This window comes from Hetaerina americana, unplaced genomic scaffold (genome assembly GCF_022747635.1).
Source record: "Hetaerina americana unplaced genomic scaffold, ioHetAmer1.1.p SCAF_6, whole genome shotgun sequence".
Taxonomy (NCBI): Eukaryota; Metazoa; Arthropoda; class Insecta; order Odonata; family Calopterygidae; genus Hetaerina; species Hetaerina americana.
The window spans coordinates 16,442,330-16,467,384 of record NW_027287205.1 but is presented as its reverse complement, the minus strand read 5'-3'; the positions used below and the strand labels follow the sequence as shown (position 1 = coordinate 16,467,384).

General features: G+C 37.9%; 2 protein-coding genes across 3 annotated transcripts in view; both read left to right on the top strand.

The window, feature by feature from the left end:
• LOC139695088 (pleckstrin homology-like domain family B member 1) overlaps positions 1-4,843 on the top strand; it is a 102,699-nt gene extending 97,856 nt beyond the window's left edge. Inside the window, exons 13-16 of the mRNA XM_071593715.1 lie at positions 15-174; positions 505-687; positions 1,328-1,678; positions 4,162-4,843. Of these exons, the coding sequence (XP_071449816.1) occupies positions 15-174; positions 505-687; positions 1,328-1,678; positions 4,162-4,350 (883 nt within the window). The 3' untranslated portion in view covers positions 4,351-4,843. The remainder of the gene's footprint in view (positions 1-14; positions 175-504; positions 688-1,327; positions 1,679-4,161) is intronic.
• Positions 4,844-10,771: 5,928 nt separating this feature from the next.
• The window catches only part of Polr1A (RNA polymerase I subunit RpI1), an 81,006-nt gene continuing 66,722 nt past the window's right edge, over positions 10,772-25,055 (top strand). Inside the window, exons 1-7 of one of the 2 annotated variants that reach the window (XM_071593798.1) lie at positions 10,772-11,001; positions 12,138-12,186; positions 12,282-12,453; positions 15,600-15,773; positions 17,972-18,160; positions 18,935-19,145; positions 20,468-20,539. In XM_071593798.1, the coding sequence (XP_071449899.1) occupies positions 12,178-12,186; positions 12,282-12,453; positions 15,600-15,773; positions 17,972-18,160; positions 18,935-19,145; positions 20,468-20,539 (827 nt within the window). In that variant the 5' untranslated portion in view covers positions 10,772-11,001; positions 12,138-12,177. The remainder of the gene's footprint in view (positions 11,002-12,137; positions 12,187-12,281; positions 12,454-15,599; positions 15,774-17,971; positions 18,161-18,934; positions 19,146-20,467; positions 20,540-25,055) is intronic. The other variant, XM_071593799.1, reaches the window with a different exon arrangement.

The following is a 25,055-nucleotide window of genomic DNA, read 5'->3' as shown; positions in this document are numbered from 1 at the left end:
TATGTTGCCTGCAGCACTACAAGCAGTGAGGAGGCAGTGACTCAGGGTGCCCGGGGACATGTCACAGAAGCCCACAGAGGCAATCGCAGGGCCTCAGATGCAGCATCAAAGGTGTCTGCTAACGTGACTGCAGGTGGTGCGCCAGCCCAGGGAGTCACAGTTGGCAGGGTGGATGTGAGTGTCCCTCCCTCTCTCCCTCTCATCATTCTTCCCATACATTCACAGATGCTAGTGTAATGATTCTATGGGCATGCATGCATGCATATTAGTAAAATAATTCAACCGATAGATTACCTTTAATAATAATTTTCCTATGATGATGAACTGAATACTAATAGTATTGATAATATTTTATTGAAAATGGTAATGATAGTATTTTTTGTCCCATTGAAGACCCAGAATCGAGTGTTCCCAAGTTCACTTTATATTCTGCGCTGAGAATCCCCACTGCCACTCGCACATGCACTCGCCACGCATTTTAATCAACCTCTCCTATTGACTCAGGTACTTCCCAACTCTGAGGGAGGTGACAGGAGGAAAGACTCTCAACAACAGTTGGCACCGTCAGAATCTTTGGGTGTTGAGTTCAGTTCAAGACCCATATCGGATGCCTCCTCGGAGGGGGAAGAAAGCAGCAGAGGAGTGAGGCGACGAGCAGCTTCCACTGGGCGACTTTCAAGTGTGCAGGTGGGTCCAGAGCAGGGCCATGATCCCGTGTTCATGCCCAGTGCTGAGAGAGAGTACATGCTGCATGTATGCTGGGAGTTGTTGTGCTCTCCCTAAAAACAAGTGTGGCACTTTTCTGCAGCCTTTTGAATATGGTTTGGAATGGGTAATAATAATAATCATTAAAGTGCCCACATAACTGGGAAGATACCTGGGGATTTACTCTTCATATTCCACACATGCTGAAGCAGTGTTGTTTGTTTCATAGTAGCCCTTTCCTCTTCTGGGACTATCTATGACTATGGTTGGAGACAGGGCTGCAGTGCTGAATTTGTGGCTATCTAGCTTATACAGTAATTTCATTTGTTGCTTGACTGTACCCACTGTATACTGTAACCATAGTTTTCCTGAGAAAATCTGGCGATTTTCGCCTGTGTTGTACATAATGTTAGCCCTTGAACACCATCAAGCTCGCTTGGTGCTCAATCTGAGAATATCATATGCCACAGTCAACTGTATGATGAAATTATTCCTTTATTTAAAGAGATAAAATCTTTTCTTCAGAGTGCCGCTATCTACGAGGTGTGTGAGTGCACCTAATTCAGGTGGGAAGGTGGACCTCTTCTCTCCTTGTTTGACCATTCCTCTCTCTCCCTTGCAGCACCTGCGCCCCTTGACGCGGTACCTACCCATCCGAGGCCAGCAGCTGGACCTGCGAGCACACATGGAGTGGGCAGGCCACCAGCCGGACCAGTGCCCCCATGTGAATCTGAGCGCCTCAGCCTGCAGGGGCCACCTGCTCAAAGCACCCGCTTCACTGTCAGCATCTGTTGTGCGCCGTGCATCATCATCGTCATTTGGTGGCAGTACCAGGGGGGGTGGCACCCTGCTCTCGGGGCTCAGGGGTGGTGGGTGGGCACGGCGGTGGTTTGTCTTTGATCGGTCGGCCCGCTGCTTCTCGTACTACACCGACTCCTCAGAGAAGAAGTCCCGGTGCATTGTGGACTTTGAGGTGAGGGGTGCCCCGTGCAAGAGTAACAAGTAGACTAAGACTGACCTCTTATCTGTTCACTGAGGAGCAAGACCCCCAAAGGTCAGACAAGGAGAGCATAGTCCTAAAGGAAATTCAAAATAACACTTTAGAAGTACAAATAAATTAATCTATTATGCATGGTAATCTTCATAATATATTTAAATTTATGCTTTCTAATATATTGCTATGAGTCGCAGTAGTCCAAATTAGACTACTGACTGGAGGGCCCGGGTTCGATTCCCAGGCAAGATTCTATGGACACCTGCAACTACCCCGAAGCTATGTGATTTTTCGGGGACACACCACATCATCTTGGAAAACCATAGCCAGCACAGGGAAAGGAACTGGCCCACTCACCCTGATGTGTGAATTTCACACGCCGTTGGGCTTGGTGAACTCAACCATCACCTACCAAACCAACCTTTGGGTTGATTACTGTGTTTATGGTTAATATGTTGCTCTGTGATACAGCTATTCAATTCAATCTTTTTTTATTATTTTTAATGGAAGCCAAAGTCCCTCAGTGCATAACGAGCAGTAGTAATATGTGGATTAAAGTTAACATTATCTTAGTGTAGAATTAACTCTGTCCACCAAGTATTTTGTCTCACTCTATCAAAAGGACATTGTCTCATGAAGATGTCACCTGCATATTTTACTTTTCAAGGTTTGTATTATTGTACTATGTGCCAGATTTTATGCACATTGAGATGATAATAATAATTGGAGGAAAAACGAAGAGTATGGTAAAGATATTGGAAACAACATGTGCATAACACAGGCAAAAGGAAGATAAGTTAATTGTTCTTGTGGTAACTTTCCATTTGGCTTATGTAATGGGTGCAAACTCACCTGCCCTATCTAGTAAGTTGCTACAACTGACAAATTTTGTGTTTTTGAAGTAGAAAATGGTTTTGGTAAATAATGCATCAAAACTTGGGTCACAATAAATAATAATTTGGTGGGAATTTGATTTTTTGGTAATTCAGAATAAAGCTCTGACTACATTGGAGGACTAACAGATTGTCACAGTAAACACTTTTATGTGCTTGCCTTCTTTTTATGTGTATTATTTAGAATATTTTTTGCCTGCAACACTTTTAAAATTCCAGATGTTTGCTGAATGGCTTTTTCTAATGGACAAAGTTGTTCACTTTCATTTAATTTATTTTGTATTCGAAATGTAGTCATCTTGATTTCCATTCTTGGTAACTGGGAGATTTTGATTCATTGACTGTTTAAAAAATATTCTTGGCATTCATTTTTCATTTCATTCCTTTGATTTTGATAATTTCCTTTCAGCCAAAACATTTTCACCTAAATATTAGAAGGAACCTTAATATGAAATTAATTGAATGCAACCGAACCTAACAAGGTGATCTTTCATTTTAGTTCATCAAGCTAATTGTTGAGTATTATCCTGACTACTGTCAACTCCATTAGTCCATATTTTTCAGTAAAAACCATTTTCTTAGAACTTCTTTTTCAATTATTATAAATTAAATATTAAAATTGTTTTCAGAAGCAATAAATACAGAAAAATTTTAGTTCAGAAAATCCTTTGATAAAGTGCTATCAGAGCAAATCTAGGAGAATACAAATTAGATCAGTCTGAACTGTCTATTTCTCATGGGATATTCGTATTCCAGCAAAAAATTGATATCATTGGAAAGGAAATTAAAATTCCTACCAATGTTTTAAGAATAAAATTTTCATCTCTATGAAATTAGAAATGGGGCGATGGAAAAACAACTTTTGATCAAAGTAATGTCTTAAGATTTCAGTTTCTATGTAAGTTGTAGATTATGTCCTTGGGAAAAAATAAAAAAAAACAGTATTTTGGGTAGAAATATAGATTTGTGTTTGGTATTGCCCTCATTTACATCCTCATTTTTAATTATCTCTGCTGTATTAAACACGAATGTGTTGATTATGCTATTATGTGATGTCAGTAGTTTAACCACTTGAGCTAATGAAGCCGGATTTTTGCTAATTTTCCTATGCAGCTGGTGTTCCAATTAACTGATGGCAAATTAAAGTCACTAGTGACTACAAATACACTGCTGTTATGTTTGGTAAAGGATGGGGTTATAGGAACACCTATGCTGTAATCAGGAGGTCTATGGAATGAACACATGAAGGAGCATTTTTTATTGTAATCCTTCATATTGCCCTGAATGCTTTCAATGTTATCCTCATCTCCTTAACAGTAGCTTTTAAGTTAACATTAATGAATACTCCTCCACCAAATCTAATAAGTCTGTCATTTCCATGAAAACCTAAGTAAAAACCTTGGTGCCAAGGTGTATAGCCGGTAGCAAGTGAGTACAACCAGTTTTTGCAAGAGCTCACTGAGGTACATGTTTTCACTTCAACAGTTGGACAGATAATGTAATATATAATTGAAGAGTCTTTTTCTCATTTCCTACTCTTAGTTCCAAATGCATTCTGATTCTCTGCAGGCAATCCAAGATGTCTATGTGGATCACCTCAACTCTGTGAAGTCTCCAAGTCCAAGGCTTACCTTCTGCGTCAAGACTCGTGAGCGTGCTTTCCACTTAGTGGCACCAAGTGCTGAGGCAATGCGCATATGGGTTGATGTGATATTCACTGGTGCTGAGGGGTACATTGGATTTGAATATGTCACATAATGTGTGATTTGCTCGCTGCATGCTGGCCCATTAAATCTTTTCAAGCTGCTTAAGAAGAAGGTTCTTTCACTTGTCTTCCAAGAGAGAGAGGAAGAAAGAAGAATATCTCTTGTCAAAATAAAAAAGTATCAAGTGCCATTTTGTTCACTTTCACTGCAGCTAATTGCAGCAAGCTTAGAAAGTGAATGATATGTATTTTTGTAGTGCTTTACATCTTTTGTTTTTTTTTTTCCTTTTGAAGAGCTGAAAGACTGGAATATGGGGGCTGTTGGAAAAATTCAACAGGGATCAGCTGGTTAGTCTAATTATTAGTTGTTGAGTCAACCACATGGCAGCAAACCTAGTTCAACCCTTTCCTCCTTAATGTTTCATTGATCATGAATTGTGAATCATGAATTAAATTCAAGAAGCCTGAAGAATGAATTTATTTTGCAGCAAATGATATTTTTTCAGCTCCCCAGGAACATTAATTGAGTAATAAATATCAAATGTATGCTCCATTTTAATAAAATGTTTTTACACATAAAATAGATTGCCTCATGCATTTAAAACAGAGATGGGTAATGTTTATGTATTCTTACAATGCAACAATTTCAGAGTGCAAAAATCATTCGCCTTGACCGGGATCCCAGTCAAGGCAAATGATTTGTACTCTCTGAAATTCTTGCATTGTAATGTATATTAGCGGATGACTTCATTCAAAGTTACTGTTGTGGCATCTCCTGCAGTTTCTTGGAATTTATGTATTCTTTCTTCACATTTATCAGACATTAGTTGATTTCTGTGGTTTCATGCTTTCACTAGCTAAATATAGTATACTCCTTATTATAGACTGCCTGAAATAGCATTCTAAAGCGTTATTCAAGAGAAGGAAGAGAAGCAGTGAAGCTGGTCAGAAAAATATTCAACCAACCAAAATGCACCAAAAGCTGCATTAGAGGGTGTAAAAATACTAGCCATGAAAATATATTAAGCGGAATAAGGTTTCAAAGGAGAGATTGGTACTATTATAAATAGTTGCACAGTTTGTTAGTTTTCACATAAAATATTTGAGTAGTCAGTATAAGGGTACAACTGGTATCATAAATAAGGGCATCGTCCAGGTTCATGTATTATGAGAGATGCTTGCGGCCCCTTTTTTTGGCTGAAATATAAGATGGGTACATATTTGTCCCACATATGGTAGATTAAAAATTGTGAAACATCTTACATTCTAGCCTGACGGAAAATACTTCCCGAACACAACCTCCACGTTGTCCAGGTGATGTGTGGTTACTTTTCATGATACATGGAGGCGCACTCCTGTCATCATCAGCCACTCCCAAATATATCCGTGTTATCACTGATTGCCACCCCTGAAACTCTTAATTGGGCTGCCCTTTAAGGAGTTTTTCTCTGAGAAAATGGAGGAATCAGAGGCATATAAGCTGGCTACCTACTTATTTTTCTTATTTGGTTTCATTTCTTCCGAATTATTGTCATCTTTTTCTCCAAATTACTTTTTTGTAAGATTTTATTAAGTGTGAAACTTTTTAAATTCATGAACATGCCACACGTTGAGAAAGTATTCCTTTGCATAAGCCTAGTTTATGCAAAACTTAATGTCACTTTGCTTGATGTGCCTTCCCTACCCTCCAGTATCATACACATGATTAATATGCATTTTCTCCACACCCCCGCTTGGTAGTAGGGAAGAAGGGGGGGCAGATTGGCTGCCCATAGGAACAGTTGCATTTCCCTTAACTCCCCAGTGTGGATACCCAATCAGAACTTAAAAAGTGACTTTAGGCAAAAGAGAGAGAGAGAGAGTAGATTGGAGTTAAAAGTGAAGACAGCGTTTTTGGAGGGGGAGGTCATTCCATGATGACATGTAACAATAGTAAGGCCATAACATTTCAGACTACGTTGGCACTGTTTGATGCCTCCTAGGTATGATAGCTAAGCTATCACAGGGTGGAATGCAAAGTTGTTGCTGTGATGGAGAGGGATGGGTAAGTTCTTGCCATTATCAAGAGTACCTTTATGACAAAGGCCATGGAACTGAAGGTCAAAATTCTGGAACCAAGTAAGTAAATCTGACTTTTACTCCAAAGTCACACTGATACAAGTTACATTCATAAAATAAAGTGGTACATACTTACAACATCATTGGTTTCAGAGGAGCTTGGCCAAGATGCTCATAGGAGAACTATAGAATTGAAATAATTCCATTCAAATGAAGAAAACAGATGGGTAAACATTCAAGGCATCAAAGAAGAGTGAGCCAAGTTGCTTCAAAGAAATAATGCTGCAGTCATATATAAGCTAGAAAACGTAAGTACTGTTAGAGGAAAAGAACAAGAAAAATACCCAGAAGACTTTCCCACAAATCCTTTTTCAGTATATTTCAAACCAATCCCAATGATAGTGTACACTTTGTTTCATTTGTTTTTATTTGGTAGTCAACCAGTTAAGGCAGGTTTTGGATATATACAAACTTAAAACCCATTTGTTAGCTCATTAGATGAATCTGTAAACAAGGCTGCTTCATGTCAAGTGGTTTTAGTGCCATATTTGCTGTAGAATAGCGTTTGTGTAGGTAATATATGAACTTGGTGTCTAATTTAAAAATATTATTCAGATGATACTTGGGTAATGAGTACTAGTACTACTAATACCAAAGTAATACAAGAGGGTTTATGCATTTGATTGATCCTCAAATGTTCGTATTTTGAAAATGACAAAGTACCTATTCTCCCATATGCGATATAGATTTCAGGCAGGCAGATCCATCACCTCAGCTGTAGAATATAATGTTGGAGAAATGCTTTTGAAGAACATTAATATGTGAACTCAATATAATGTGATATATCTAGAGTATTTGAATTTATCTTGCACCATATGCTATTTGTAAAAAGGAATTTTTATTGTATTCAAGGAAATGAACTGTAGCTGATCAAGTGTTACTGGAAAATAGTATATGTAGAGTATGGTAGAGCACTGTTAAGAATGTAATAGAGTGGATGATGTTAAGCAGGGATTAGTTTTGAATCGCTTCCTATTCCTGGTTATGATCAAGGTCCTTTCAACTAATGTTTCAGGCAAAACTATGGTATTTTCAGATGATACCACCTTTATTCTTCAGGATGAAGATTTGAGTATAGTGAAGAAACAAGGACTCTTACACGAAGATATATCTTGTTCATGGTTTCCTGCTAATTATCAAAACTAAAGAAATATGAAACACAACTCTTAACATTTACTCTTCAACTACCATGTTCAACCAGTTTGATTTTAGTTGCTCAGTTAAATTGTTGGGATTTTTATTTGATGTTTGACTAAAATGGGATGAACATGAACAGAAATGGTGTGTAACAGATTTTCCGGCATCACCAAGTTATCACAGAGGCTCAAAATGGTGATTCCTCAGGAATACTGCTGAATGTTTCCTTGCAGTTTTCAGTCATCTGATCAATGTCAGTGGTGCAGGCATGGGTTTTGCATTTGCTCCCCAAACTTCCTTAGTCTGATTCCTGTGTTTTTTATGGATAACCCCTGATTTTTTATCTTAATTTGGGTGTAGATATCTTGGCTTAATCAGTATGGGAAGGAAAACTACAATGTCTTTTGACCCTACTGTTCTATGCAGAATACAGTCTTTTATTGAGATTATTTAATTTTAAGAACTGGAAACTGTTGAAGTGAAATTTACTTCCCATTCCCACATGGGATGTCTTTGTTTACAGTGTACTCCTCCTTTCCGAAGTCATCTTCAACATCCTGCCCTCCTCTCCCTTGGAGAAAGAGGGGAAATGTGGAAAACCCAAAGAAACAGGGAAAGTAAAGAAATGGAGTGGTAAAAAGAGGGGGGGAGATAAACTCTTGTGGTCATTATTTGAGAGGATGGTGGCAGGTAGCTGGTATCCTGGCGGTAGGAAGGAGGGAAGAATAAAGAAGGGTTAAGTGGGAAGGGATAGGGGCAGGTTGAGGGATGAGGTATAAGTGATTCTAAGAAGAACATTATCATGGAAGGGTTGTTTGATGCAGAGTGAAGGGTAGGGGGTGGTTGGATGGGAAATGCACGAGAGCTTCAATCCAGCATTTATAAGGTGTAGGGTAATTCCTGTGATATGCGCTACATAGGCCAGACCGGAAGAAGTTTCAAAACTTGAATAAAAGAACATGAAAGATGCTGGAGGAGTTATAGTGAAACATCACTCCTAGCTAAGCTGCTACAATTATCCCACTCATGTAAATTTAATCTGGAGATCAACACTACGAAAATAAGGGCAAAAGACTTGATATTTTAGAGCAACTTGAAATTGTAAAATTAAATACAGATGTTCTTTTAAATGACAATATTTTTATAAACCACTCTCCTCTGCTCAGAATCCTGTTTCCACAGCAAAAATTGAAACCCCCTCTCTCCTATTGACTCCACCCCTCGCGCATGATGATGAAATAACGGATGTCTCACCAGAATTGGTGAATGTATGGTGATGAATTGGATTAACATGAATTAATATTCAAAACTGTGATAAAGTACTGCTACAGGATAAATGTGTAAATAATACATTGATGATAAGTGTGGAGTACATTCAATAAACCATGGATAGCAAACAATAAGGAGGTGTTACAAAATGAAAAATACCCACAGTATTCAAGGCAAGTGTTGCTTTGATAGTTAAGGGGAGGGCTCATCTAATGCTGAGCCCAATGCAATGTAAAATTCGCTCATCAAGGCAGGGGGACCAATTATTTCCTCTATCCAGCCAATGGTTTCCCATTAAGATCTGATGGCATAAAAAAATCAGTTTTGGTCAAGCTCTGGGTACCCAGAAGCATCTCTGGGAGTGCAATCAGAGCCATCCCAGTCATTACCTAATATGTTTATTACATCAATGTACGTGTTTTGGTCAAGCTCTGGGTACCCAGAAGCATCTCTGGGAGTGCAATCAGAGCCATCCCAGTCATTACCTAATATGTTTATTACATCAATGTACGTCCTACATCTAATACTTTTTGTGAAATGCATCTAAAATATTATGCATTTCCAAAACACTACTCTGATTAAAAACTGTTATCGAAACTTCATGCAGGCTTCTGAGATCCCTTCTTTCCAATAAGATACTTGTGGATATGAGGGATAATACCTCCAGCAATTGTTGCTTGTATAAGGCTGTCCAATTCTTCATCTCCTCTGATTGCAAGCTGAAGATAATGAGGAGTGAGTGCTGTGCTGACTGGCCTACCTCAACCCTGATAAAAAAACTCGGCTAAAAAGAAGGAAATGCTATAATGATGCAATATTCAGCAATAACATTTGGTGATTGACACAATCAAAGGCCTTGGAGAAATCAAATAATAAAACAAGAGATTCCAGTTTATTGTCTATAAACTTAAACATCAAGAAAGGCAATCTAAGTTATCAATTAAATAGTGAATATTCAATGATAGCCAAAAGTAAAACAACGTGGAATCAACAAATACATTAATTAAATACCTTGCATATAGACAAAAGTCTTTATTCAGGCAAAATTGAGACCATAGGGTCCCTTATTTCATTTAATCTAGAAGTATGGATGACATTGAGCAGAGCACATTATTAACTAAAAATCATAATTTTGATTTATTCATTCAGAGAATGCCAAATCAAATGCTGTGACATCATACCCATTTTGATATATATCCTGTTAAAAGTAATATTTTAACAATCACAAGGCAAATCCAGATGATACAAAAGGCAAAATAGTTAGAGAAACATTGTCTACTGTAAATTTCTAGTAGGAAACTTACATTAATCCTGAAAAAAGGTAAAATAACTAATTATTAGGAACTATCAACTTTAATACCTTTCCCAGAAATAAAAAATCCCGCTAAAACTGAAGAACTCCAAAAATAATTTGTTAACATCATTGGAAAAAACACATTTGAACTCATGAACAACTTAGTATGTATTTGCAGAATAACACAAGCTTTAGGAAATATATCCTGTTTTTTTACTGCCTCAATTCTCTTTGACACTGGCAACAAATGTACAAAAAATTGCAAATATTGAAGTAAAGGATTATGAAAGATATGCTTAACCACAATAATTAACCCGAAGCTTGGTTTAAAAAATGAGGAAAGAGTCCACCTGGTACTAAACTCAATGTACCTCTCAAATTGAGCAGAGCAAAAGTCATCCAGGATGGTAAAAAAATGACACCTCTAAAAGAAAACCCGATTTATCGAGGTAAAGTATAGGATCGCTAATACTAAATTCATTAAAATTAGAAGTAAGTGTCGCATTGATTGTATATTTTTTATATATTGTCGCTAATTTCAAAAGATTTACATTATCATAAGCATTTAAAATTTTCAAACGCCGCCACTTTGGCTAATGTCACGTGGTACTCAGTTATTTTGTCTAACTTCACACAGATCCTTGGCGCTATACCTAATATCACTAGTATGTCTCGGGGTTCTCTTCGTTTTGCCTAATGTCACATGACCACTCCTTTGTCAATGAACAATCCACAATGATGCCAACTTCTATCTGTTGGTATTGTAATGTCTATCGGAGAAATCAGGAACGGAGAGTCGATTGATTCCTTGGTCGATCTAAGATCGAGTCATCAGCAGTCTTAAAACGAGTGTTCAGAAGCGGAGATTCAATAGTGTCCGGCACACGTGAGTGGAACTTTCCGATTTTAAAACTAGTCTGTGTTCTTGTCGTTCATTTTTAATTTGTATATGCTAAGACAATTTGTTTCTTATGCTTTAGGAGTCTTTTTTGTGATCTTTCATGACAATCTAGTTTCATATGGTAATATTTTTACTTACGAGTTCCAATGTATTCTCATTATATTGAAGAGTCATGTTTACGTACTTAGCGTCAATAAGTCAACCATATGAGAAATATCTGGCGAAAAAAAATCAGTGAATGTTTTTGATTTTACCGCTTTTTTGCTAGGTTGATCGCTAAGTTTTTGCTACGGCTAATTTAACCTATCTCTATGTCACTATCTGTAGTTTTCTGTACTCGCTTTAATTTGAATTCCATTTCCTCACCGTGACAGCCATTTGGGTAAAGGAAGGCATCAAAATCCCGTAATCGCTGTTGTATTATACTTGATAAATAACAGATTTTTTCGTGGCAATTGCTTTAAGATACATCATTGTTTCATACAACTGACTCAGCTTATAATGAGATTTCACAGTTGTCGCTCTACAATTGAAGGTTTATCATGATATCGTATGGATACGATAACGCGAAATTTGAAAGTGCATACTGTCGTCACGATTCCCTAATTACACTACATTGCTCTACGAGCAAACATACGTTGTCCAACCCTATAACTCTGGGCTTGTATGTGTTCGCCCATTCCCTTTCCTATTCTGCTCGCCAAAATTTATTCCCGTCATACTCTGTACGGTATATGGCAAGATCCCTTCTTATTTAAGAGCTCGACTACAACATCGTTAATTTGTTTTACTGTGTTTTTCATTTAAATGTACGATGGAAATGTATTCATTTAACTTTTATACTCCTTACTAAGTCCTTTTTTTGTGGAGGTGAGGGCTTGCATTATATACCGAACTTCATTAAGCAGAAATCATCGTGCGCTTTGACTTCTTGAGTCCATAAATTCAGAGCGTATAAGGGAATTCCCTGATCATTGCCCCATTCATAGACGAAAACATTTACATGAATTAAGACATTGAGTGAGTGGATAGAAACTCATATAAATATGCATAATTATTTGTTTTTGTTTTAATTTATATTATTCCTATTATCATTGTTGTTTTTCTAACATTTAATGCAGATTTTGAATGAGATGCCCCTCCTAGTTGTGGACTCCTACTATGGACTTGGTAATTTGTTAATAACTTTGCTGAATCTATTAGATCTCCTTTAATCTTTAGATTTGGAGAGTTTGTCTGGTAATGGCATTCTGTCCTCTTCCCAGGCAATGCACGACCTCAAGTCTACTGAAGGCTACTCTGCGCTTGACTGTGTTTCCTTCGGGCTCTTCTCTACTGATGAAATCAAGAAGCTGAGTGTGCTGAAGGTCACCACACCTCTTTCCTTCAACTCCCTTGGTCATCCTGTGTCTGGTGGCTTGTATGACAAAGCTCTTGGTAAGTGTCTCTCCATGCTCTGTTACTCACCCTCAAGAGAGAGACGGGGAAGGAAAGACACCTTCATTTATGTCAATATTTACTCTAGGATGATGTCTACCTTAGCTAAAACTAAAGAGGCATTCACAGAAACCTTCTTCATATTTTTTTTAAAAAGCCGCAAACAAAGTTTTTTATTATGTGCACTCCATTTTAAAGTTGAAATGGAAAGGAAATATGTGAAATAAAACTCATTTGCAAAATTTTAAATCTTTAAGGGAAGTAAGTGTATTTGCTGTCTAAATTGATTGCTGATAGAGATGTATATAATTTGGCCTGTACTTCATAGTCACGTTCTTATCAATTAATGAAGAGAGTATTGAAACGAAATTATTAACTTTGTAATTCCATGCATTTTATTTAAAAATACGACTCAGGTTTCAATGTTGAACGCCATGATGATGACGTTCAATGTTGAAATCTGGGTTCTGTTTTTAAATAAAATGCTTAAAATTACAAAGTTAATAATTTCATTACAATGTGCTATGCAAATTCCATAAAGTTACGTCGGAGACAACAGATTTTAATAAAGAGAGCACAATGGTGCTACATTTGTGCCATGGGGATAGGGTGAGGGGAAGTAAAGGAGGAAAAGTGTAGGTGGGAAAGGTGAGGTAACTGGTGGCCCTTGCAGGCTGGAAGGGAGTAGGAATGTGGTGCTGGGAGTAACATTATATTGGAATAATATACATTCGCTTATAGCAATAAGAAAGACCTTCGAGAATCTTGAAGTTGGCTTCCTAGGGTGTGATGTCAATTGAACTCATTTTTGGTGGCAGGAGAGTGAGCACACTTGCCAATGTTAAGTGGGGAACAACATTAAATTCACTCAAAAGTAAAAGGGGGTGATGTTTGGTTACCGTTAATGTTTTTATTCCTTACAATGCTGCATTTTCATGATGACTGATGTTGGTGGTGAAATATCTACTTGATCTTCATGAAATATCTGGCTTTTCATTCTCATAAATCATACTCACCACTCTTTTTTTCCTTGTCAGTGTTTCCTTCATAATTGCACCATAGCTTCGATAATTTAGAGTGCATACAACAAAAGTAAAATCTTTTTCTTGGGGATGAAATTCACTATTTGTTGAAACATGTTAATAATAAAAATTCTTTTTTTTGCCACTACTGTGTCACTGTGTTGGGATCCAACTGAGGAGAATTAGTGAAGATGATGGCCATCATTTTGATTCTTATGGAGTAGTAGGTTATTGATGAGGTCCACACGGTGTCTACTGTTGATAGCCATGACTTTGACATTCCTTGTATCGTGTGCAGATTACTCTGTAGTGGTACAAATTATTTGTATGCTCTTTGTATTTAATTCCCAGTCCCTGGTCATTTTATGTGATGTAGATCATTAGTGACCAGTAGCAATGTGTGGGCTTAAGTGTTAATTAGTATGAGGGAAATTTATGTCAAGGATGGGGTTTCCTAAAGTCCAATAATATCAATATTTTTAGAGTAAATTGGACAATTTGGCAATATGCTTGATGGTAATTTATTCAATTTACATTTATGCATAAAATTTCATGCATTTATCTTAGAGATTTTTTGTACCTTTTTATAAGAATGGGGTTGTGGTAGTTCAGGGGTAGAGTGTTGGACTACTGACCAGAGGTTTGATTTCTGTGCATGCCTCCCTGGACACCCTCAACTTCACCCGAATTGTGTGATTTTTCTTGTACAAGATTTCCCTGGGAAACAGGCAGCACAGAGAGAGGATCTAGATCCCCTACCCTGATGTGTGAAGTTCACATGCCAATTTTCTTAGTATTGGGTAAACTCTCCCGACATCTACAAAACTGACCTTTGAGTTGATGACCATGTTTATGGTTTTTTTATAATACTCTAGTCGCATTTATGAGAAAGGAATTCAGCAGGAAGATTTCGTCAGATTTGTGCCAATAACTATTAAAAAATAAGGACTGTCATATTTGAGGACTATAGAACAATTAGTTTGATTTCACACACAGCTAAAGTGGTTCTAAGGATCATTAATAAGAGAATGAGGAGAGGAGGTAAAAGTGATGCCGTAGCAGTAAAGGAGTGCATTTCAATGCAAATGTAGAGGAAATGATTGGAATGTATAAATTCTGTTAGATTTGCAGATGATCAGGCTGCAGTTAACAAATCAGCCAAGGGGTTGATTGATTGTGGGTGTTTCTTGTTGGTATTGATATGTTAGGAGGCCCCCAGGCACTTAAGACCTCTTGGTTCACTGTGCCGATCCACAATTAACCCGCCTGCCATGACAGAGACAAAAGTACCACAGTAAAAGTATGGAGGCCACCCATTTAACCTCCATCTGGGCCCAGCATTGCTGAACATCACTCATCCAATGGGTACCAGTGTGACTAGGCCCTTTCCACAACTGAATAACCGGTTAATAGCATTATTGAGGACATTAGAAAATGAGTGTGATCATTATGGGTCAAGAACTTATGTTAACAAAAGAAAGGTTATGAGATGTTCTTGAAGGAGGAGGACCAAGTCAAATATGAAAATAATGGGAGGGCAAATCTTAAAGCAGGCGGAACAGTTTACCTACCTTGAAAGTGTTTTGGAACAAGATGATAAAAATAGTCTGGGTGTAAGAAGAATTGTGTTGGACAAGGAAACTTTCATGAGGAGGAGGGTATCAATGATAGGGGCTGAGTAAAGATGTTAAAAATAGGATTGTGAAAACTTTGTCTTGGGGCATGGTTAGTACAGAATTATCTTGGAATATATGAGAATACAATAGGGATGTTGGAAGGAAAGAAGGGAGAAGGGAATTGTTTGAAATCGAATAACAGTTCAATGTTGTGTGGGTGGTCAGGTTGTCTGTCTTGTTAAAATAGTCTAAAAAATATAGCTTTGTTCTGTTCAAGTCCACCTTAAATAAGCAGAATGCTGAATAATGGTAATAATTTGATATGTATGCCTCTTACATTATGGTTTTGTTTTAAGTGACCATGAGTGCATTTTTCTATTTACTTTTATATATGATGGACTTTTTTCGGAATTGGCATGCTAACTATTTGTGTGATTGTGCCTATCAAGGTTGTTGAAATCATTCAAAGATAGATAGAAGGTAGTGACATTGGAGTGCATTCTTACAGGGTCATTGACAGAGGGAGACAGGTGCTCAACATGTGGGAATTCCCACTTTGGCTGCCAGGGTCACATTGGACATATTGAGCTGCCAGTGCCAGTTGTCCACCCTTTGTTCCACAAGACTGTACTGACCTTGCTGAAGCTATCATGCAGGGCCTGCAACCACATCATGATCCCTGGTGAGATGTTCTCTTACGAGCAAGGCCGTATGAAACTTTTTATGGGCCAGTGGTTGGATATTCACCCTAACAGACCCCTGTATCCTGTCCTAGTCGCAGGAAGGGTGATTATTGCTCTGTGAACCTTGACAATAGTTCAATCTTCCATGCAGTGAGACCCTTAATTAATGTACCTTGGTTCAAATAACATTTGCAATTATTCAATTTAATCGATCTTGGCTGCTTTCATTTTAAGTCATTGATGCATTCAATGCCTCAAATTTAAATTTTCGAATAGAGTAGTCATAGTTTTAGGGGAGGCGACCGACAGCTGAGGTCATTTGTGCCATTGGGGATGGACAGGAAAGGATGATGGGTGGAAAGAAACCCAGCATCGGCATTAGCCTACTCTTAACAAAAGGCACAAAGGGGTCCATGGCTTAACGTCCCATCTGATGGACGGTGTACTAACTCAAAGTTCCCTCCATAAAACACCTCAAATAGGGATCGGGATATCCCTGAAAAATATCTGCCACTGCCAGGATTCAAATAAGTGAATATTAAATGAGGATCTAAGCCTTCAGGGCGTTGTGATAAGCAATATGGAAGAATTGAACCAGTCGCTCTTTTCTGTATATTCAAATAGAATTAATGGTAGAGCTCCCTTGACAATTTTTAAAAAGATTTGTAGTTCAGAAAATGTTTGATTTTATACTTTTGATTTTCCATCTATTATACCTTCTGCTATTTCATGCAGAGTATAAATTCTCCTCTGAGTAGTTAATTAGGTTTTTTCTGAAATCTATTGCTGTTCTTTCTTCTCCTGCATTTTTTGGTGCTGCCTCCAAGTGACCGCACATGAAGTCTGATTTACCCAGATCTCCCATGCTATCCTCCAGTCAATTTTAAGATGGAGTTATTATAAATTGGAGCACCTGTGTTCCAACTATTGGATAAGGCTGACTTTAACTAAAATATCCCTAAGATACATAACTGTGTGCTAAAATTGATTTCAATTCTGCTCAAGACCAGCAAGTATGTACAGGGTCGCACCCAAAAGTGGTAGGACTGATTTTTTTACAAGAATTTTATTGACGATATACTTACATCGACTAAATAATCTTCAAAGTATGCTCCTTGAGCTACTACACACTTAGTATAATGTTGTTCCCAATCCCCGTACGCCCGCTGGAAATTTTCATTGGGGATGCCGTTGATGACCCTCGTCGAAGCCTCTTGAACGGCCTTTATCGAGTCAAAACGTCATCCCTTGAGCTGTCTTTCCATCAGGGGGAAGAAGAAGAAGTCCGGTGGTGCCAGATCGGGAGAATAGGGCGGGTGCGGCAACGTGGCAACGCCGTATTTGGCCAGGAGCTGTCTGATGACAAGCGCGCCATGGCAGAATTTTCGGCACCATCTTGGCGCACACCTTGCGCATGGCCAAATCCTGTGAATAATGCGTTGGATGATGGATGTAGACAGACCCAACTGGTCTGCAATTTCTTCACTGGTTAAGCGTCGGTCTGTGTTCAGCAGTGTCCTCACTCTGTCCACATTCGTGTCGGTTCTTGCTGTCGACGGCCGTCCAGAGCGATGGTCGTCTTCACCGAGCTCCCTACCCTCTTTAAACAACTTGTGCCACTCAAATACTGTGGAACGGCTTAAGGCAGTGTCCCCATAAGCCTGCTTGATCATATCGAGGGTCTCAGTTGCCGTCTTTCCAAGTTTCGCACAAAACTTCACGGAATAACGTTGCTCTAAATTCGGATTCATTTTGTTTTTCGACGAGGACAAAAAACTTGCTTCACTAAAAACGGTGTCCTCCCTCAACAACAGCCCGCAGGCGACTGAGGTTAGTGTTGGTTTGTTGCTAAGAGCCCCCTCCACCTTAGCCTGCCAGGCAGACCCCCCTCCACCGCTCCGTTTGTACCAGAGAAAATCAGTCCTACCACTTTTGGGTGCGACCCTGTATGATCCCCTCTAAATAGATGGAAACTACATCTAACAAAATCAAATGATGACAAATTGGTTAATGAGTGGACTTGACAATGATTAATGGTTAATATTAGTGTATTTGTTCATTAGTGTGTACATAATAATCCATATTTCAATTGAAGGATCTCATAATTGTGAATTTTTCCAAAATTTTTCATCATCACCTATGAAATGGATGACCTATTTCTGCTTGAATTCTTTACCATAGTTTTGTTTATTTTTAGGAAACTTCAAAACTCTTCTTGTAAGTCAGCTGAAACTTCTTGATTTGGGCCTGATTGTGGAGGCATATAATGCTGAAAGGGCTGTGATTAGTGCTCTATCACAGTTAGAACAAAGCGCAGACCTCTTCAAAGCTGACACGATGCTGGTGAATCAACAGTTGGATGCATATGTGGAGCGTGCCATTAGAGGTAGTTAGTCTTAACCCTTGATGACTATTGACTACCTCCTACTTATCTAATTTATGGACATTGCGACCATTGTAATAGAGGCATCATAGTGATGTGGCCACCATGTCACCATGGCATCTTCAATGAGACTAACAGAATGTGGTGACACATCATAATGATCTCGATGTCAGTGTGTTCCAAATCTCAGAAGGGCCCTCAGAAGTATTATTGATTCGGCATCCAAGCTTCCGAAGTCAGTATGTAAATATGGGGTGCAGCGCTTAAATTGAGACTTCAATTTGAATTTTCGGCCATTCCCTAGTTCCACTGGAGGTCACTATTTTTGATCTTGAAAGCTATAGGCATTTAGTAAACAGTCATAACCTCAAAATTGCCAAGATGTTATGAGAGCGGAGTACAATCAAAGGGCCACTATTATCGAAAGTGTTGGTGCTGGGCGTTAGATTTCAAAATCGTGTGATTCTTCTGGTACCCCAGATCAGCTGCTTACGATATTGTGGCTAAGTATAATGCTTTGAGAAGTCTGGGGAAGGTTTTGCTTACCCGGCAAGGAAATCTCATTCGATGAAACGCGTGTCCAGATTTAAGCATTGTACCCAATGTATATATGGCATGATCAGTGTGCAAATAAAACTTTCTTTATAGGTGGAAAAAATGTTGAAAAAATTAGGTAACATCCTTTAGCTTTTTTATCATCGCCAAATAACTTTGTCAATTTAAATTTATCTCAATTTGGGTGTGAGAAAATTGATGGGTTGACTTTTATGCTTCCAGAGAGTAACTTGGATAAGGAGAGTCATTATTTGGAGAACAGGAATGTTGAGCAGCTCCGGAATATTTTCTTGGGATCTGTGATACAGCAGGTGCCAAGAACGAAGTCATGTCTTCTATGCAAGGTGCCGAAGCATCCGATCAAGCGACTGGGTGGGAAGATTGTTATGGCAGTGATTGCACGTGTGGAGGTGGCCCCCAAGCACACGGCCGAGTGAGTGAGCAGATGCAATTCATGCTTGTGCCAATGATTCTTTTGAGTGGTGGGGTGGAATCTTGATATTGTATAATAGCTGGTTACCATCAGTATCAGCTTCATTTAAAATCTAGATTATTTGTTTTGTGATGATAAATATTCCTGGACAATATTTCTTTGTCAGTAAAACTTTCATCACCAAGATCATTTAATCATTAAGATTTAATAAAGTACGCAAATCATTGTTAAGTATGAATTCTATTTTATGTGAAAATACAAATTGAATGGCTAAATAAGCGAGGCTCTCAAAATTCTCTCAACTTGTAAAAAAGTAGTTAAGTAAAGTCCTCTAAATATAATAAGTAATGTGTTTCCCATTAGGTGCACCTACATATTAAACGCACCCTGATTTTTGAGGTTAGAATTGACATAATAATACTTGGATCAGACAAAAAAAGGATCAAAGTATTTTGATGTTAACATTAAATATGCAGAACATTGAATAGTTTTCTGAAAAAATTAGCAGCTACACATATATCAATGTTTATTCATCATAGAATCCCAGAAATTTGTCATCATTGCTGCTAAGCTGCAGTTATTTCACTGGGATTGTTACTTTCCTCTTACATAGTGTCGTCTTCACTTCCATGCCGTGTATTGCTATTACTAATTTTTAAGAAGACATTATGATGCCTACTTTTAACTTTCCCCATTCATCCCCATCTGTGTGATGTGATGAGTAGGTGCCATATCTATGTGTTGGTAACCTATCTTTCGTATTCAAAGGGCGATTTTTGTGTAATATTCAGTGGAAGCTTGACCTTTTAGGGGCAGATGAACATAAATTTTTTTTATTCATATCTACATGCCCTAAACGTGCCTTCTGCTCCCTCTATTTTAATATCATCTTCTTCGTCTGAGTTGTCATGTGAGGACGTTACCCGGCCTCCAATGAGGCTGGCATTTGGAAGCATATCCAGTATAGGGGACATTTTATTGAAGATGCACCACCTAAGAGATCAGGATGGTGCAGTGGGTAACATTCTGGTCTCCCACGCTAAGGGCCTGGGTTCGAATCCTGGCGACTACAGGTATTTTTCAGTGGTGTCCCAATCCATACTTGAAGTGCTTTGTGGATGGCACTTTGAGTAAGTATGCCATCTCTCGGATGGGACATTAAGCTGCAGACCCCTTGGTGCCTTTCATTAAGAGCAGCAGGAACGATGCCGGGTTTCTCTCCACCCTTCAACCTTTCTTGTACATCCCTAATGGCGCAAATGACCTTAGTTGTCGGTTGGATCCCATAAAAACTACTAAAAAAATTCTTTCCTCTTCCCTAGGGGCCAGAAGAAGCCACCCAAAGCCGTAATGAAGAAAATTGGCGAATCTGTCCTGATGCCGAATAAGATGAGGTAAGTCCTTGGGATGGTTAATATGGATTTCTCAAAACATCAAAGCTACCTGTGTGTAAATATTATTTGTGTAAATGCTTACGTTTAATAGGACCTGATAGAACTAACTATACTTTTAGTGGCAAATAGTTGAATGAGACTAGTGAGGAAATATTTTATTTTTTGGAAAAATCAACTTGGTTAATTCTTTTTTTTTCACTCACTATGCACTTAACACTGTACAGGGTGCAGCTACATAATTTTCTTTTTAATAAAGCAAAATCCCTTTAAAAAAAAGGAAGTTATGTTGCTGCATCCTGTGTATATAGAATATAAAAGAAATTGGAAATAGTTACTGCATTGGAATAATAGTTAACGCTTTTACTTCCCTGGCAACATTATCATAGTCTGTTTCCATTTAATCCTTTCTAATAGTAGATGTTAGAGGAGATGTGATGAGGGAGTTTTTTGTCTTCAGTTTAGTTCACATGCATTTACCTCAAATGGACAATGGTGTGAGGTGAAGGAAGTAAAAGAACTAGGCAAGTAATGGAACTTGAAAAGGGAAGGTTGTAAAATCTCAATGTCCTAGGATGTAAAGTCATATTGAACAACATAAGGGTATAATACATGATGGAGGAAATGGAATAGGTCTAAAGAATTAGAATAATTGTAAGATCAGTGCAATAGATAGTCTGGTAGAGGAAGGAAATTTACCATCCATAAGAGTGTCTGTACATATTTGTGTGTTGAAGATTGGATCTTTACATTGTAGGCATCAATGCATTCTTCCTTTAATCTTTTTATTCTGTAGCCAACTTTGGCTACAAAACAGTTAGTCTCAGAGTCAAGTATTGATTGCAGCGTATTTGTCTAGTCATCCCCTGTCCTCCCCTGCCTTCAATGAAATGGCTCAGGTGATACTGTATATAAATGATTCCCTCAAGAATTGGGCCTGCCGTGTGAGGGAAATGATACCTGTGTGTTGCACCACAAAACCAAAAAAGAAGGCTTGGAGGCATCAATCAGCCCTTCACTCATCCCTCCCTTTCCAACTGGAGGGAATGTGGGTTGCCTTCCTGAATGATTACCAATGCCTGTGTTGATAAGCAATATGATCATGAATTGGGTTTTGTGACCCTGCAGCCAATCAAAATCATACTTTGCAGCCAATCAGAAGCAGGTTACAGAGGAGATTGACAATGAGAAATGCTCTGGATGTCCATCAATGACACAGGGCAACAAAAATGCCCTATGAGTTAGAGACATGTTCAATTCTGATCAACATTTGAGTGCCAGAATGTTAGCAGAAGAATGCCATACTCCGAAAACTACAGTGCATCGCGTTCTTACAGAAGATTTAGCCATGAGAAAGGTATGTGCCAAGATGGTCCTCAAGGTGTTGTCAGAAGATACTAAGGATGCTCAGATGTCAATATCGAGTAATCTCTTTCACCACTGTGAAAGTGACCTCCAGCCCCAATGTGGCTCCTCAGAACTTCTCTTTGTTCCAAAGAATAAAAAGGAAACCATTAAAATACCAATAAACCAATAAATGGCAACCATTTTGGAATGCTGGATAAAGCCAAAGGAGGCTGTGTTGAGGTGCCTGAATGAGATTCCCATCAGTGCCTTCCAGGAAGGATTCCACGACTGACCAAGGTGTGATGTGTCAATGCACTGGGGTGGTATTTTGAATAATTTTAGCAATTGTCCTTTTATCTGCAATACATTTTTATCCCAGATTTATTTTACTTATTTTTGGGACAGACCCTGTAAATTGAAAACTACAAGTTATGCATGCAGTTACGTATAAGTGTCTTAAGTCCCAGTACCATCCAATCCTACGTTGTTGTCTGATCTCTACTGCAGGTACAATGATGAATACAGAGTCACAATAAATTAGCTGGGGTGCGCACAAGAGTTTCCAGTAGGTAATATTTTGAATGATTTCTAGGAAAATTATATGTAATAAACTGAACTATAATGATCATGCATGTAACAAAATCCCTCCTATAACAAGATGATTTTTTGGTCCCTTGTACTTTCCTATATTTGCACATGTTAATTATCACACATATATAGAGAGTTAGGATGAGAAGAAATCACCGCGATAGTGAACTTGTCTTTGGTCCCTTTACCAATTATAACCGCTTTTATAATGAAATTCTCTCAATTTCAGTCACCTATTCATCCCTTATCACATTGTAAGCAGTTCTGATGTGTGGCCATCACTTAAACCCCCTCAGAGAGACTACGTGCAGTACTGCTGCTACTGGACAAATCCTGTCCTTTAAGTGTTTGTGGAAAAGGAAAACTTCATTGAGAACATCTTAATTCTCTTTGAAATTTTTTAATTGAATTTAAGCACTCATCTGGGTATTTAATTTTTCCATGTCCAACCCAGGGTGGGTATTTAATTGTACACTGAGCCCAAATTTCTATTTTTGTCATAGGATGATTAAACCCAAATATTTTATAATTTTTTTGTCGTATAAAACAAATATATTGAGTAGTCATTTGAAATGATGAAAATATTTGGTTTAAATTTTTATATTAATGATAAATCTTGATTATTTAACGAAGTTAAAAACGAAAACAATTTACTAATTCGTACAATTAATGAAAATATCAACGTAGAATGAATGCTATTTATGATATATGGTTAAATCAGTGGTGACAGAATGTTTCGACCAATGGGCAACATGTAAATTACAATGCTGGAAATTTTGTAAAATTAAGGGGCGAAACAGGCAACCACACAACACAATTGTATTTTTTTTATTATTTACTCTTCTTTAGTAAAAAATTTTTTTAAATGATTGCAATACTTAATTTCTGCTCAAAAACCCTTCAATTTTTTCACAACCATCAAACAAAAAAATAATAACCACAGGACAAAATGAAATTGTTTGAAGCAAACATGAAGAGAAATGAAATTCTAAAAAAATGGTATGGTAAACCATGACCATTATTTTAAATTTGCTGTACATCTATTAGTTTTACTCCCAAAAAAATAAATTATTTTTAAATTCAATTAATATTTATTTTTATAAATAATCATTAGTATGGTATACTCGGAAACAGAGCAGGACACAAACCAACCCAATAATCAGGACACCAATATTTTTTTAATTCTTTTTCCCCGCTTTGTGGCACGCTACACATCTTTTTCTGGGGCTTTTTTTTGTCTTTTGGAGGACATTATCAATAAAATGTCTCTTGGTAAGGCAAGATGGCTCAGGAGATTTAGATGGCCTTGGTCTACGTGGGCATCTTTTCCATATGTCGCTATCAATATTTCAGCAAGCAAGATTAGAAATTCTTTTTGATTCAGTTTCCCTTTATTCTTTTTATAAATGGCATAAGCATTCAACATTGTCATGCCCATCAAGGGCCGAAATATTTTTTTGATAGTATTTTTTGGCCGATTTCTCGCAATTTTGTATATTTTTAGGAGTCAATATCAACCCAACCCATATTCTTATTGTAGTCTTGTACCACAATTGGTTTCACCAATTTTTCCCCCAATTTTTCAGTTTTGCACATTTCAGTTCCATGAAATGTGCTCACCATTATCTCATCTCTTTTGTCCTTCCATTTCATCACCATCTCTTTCCCCATCGTCCCAACCACATCTGTTCTATTCTCGAATAACTTGACCACTGCTCCAGGGCTAGTGTACAAATTGTCTAAATATATATTATGCCCCGTACCTAGCCGATTATCTGCTAAATGAAGGACAATCCTGGTGGTGACATTCTCTTCTTTATATTTGTCCGAATACATTGTGTCCTTTTCTGTATAAATCATAAAATTCAATGTATAGCCTGGCTCACCTTCACATAGCACAAAAAGGGTCAATGAGAATGCAACCCCTAGGGCAGCGACATAGCTTCGCTGAAAGTCGCACAGGTACACAAAAAAATGTCTGAAGTTCCATCTACCGAGCAGAAAGTGAACTTGTTGGATGAATCTACGAATGGCTGCAATTGCATGATGGAATATCATGGCATTATCATTGAAAATGAACATAAAATCGGTGTGATGCATACACACGGCATACCCACGATGGGATAATCTCCTCATGATGTATATATACGGCATACCCAGATGAGTGGTTAAAATACACAAACATATTATATTAGCAACTAAATTAATGAGAAATGGATTAGATAACATCCCCTGAAATGGATGGTGTTGGTTGGCTCTAGCTTGATAAAACCATTCTACAAGCACTTATCCTAATTCCTCATTCCTTGTTGTTCATAATTTCTTATTTTTCATTGCCCTCTACTTAAACTTATTCAATGCTCTGTATGCTAAACCAGTAGGGAGAGTAGATGATGAGATGCCGTATTTCTTTGCTCTGCCCTTTTATGAAATTTTAGAATTATTGTCCATGTACCTGAGAATATTTATCTTCACTTTGATGGATAGAGTTTTTTTCTAAATTTTATTTTTTAAGTTCACTTTCAGCCTGAACAGATGACATTTTCGTAAACCTGTCGCCCAGGTTGTGAACAATCAACCTCAC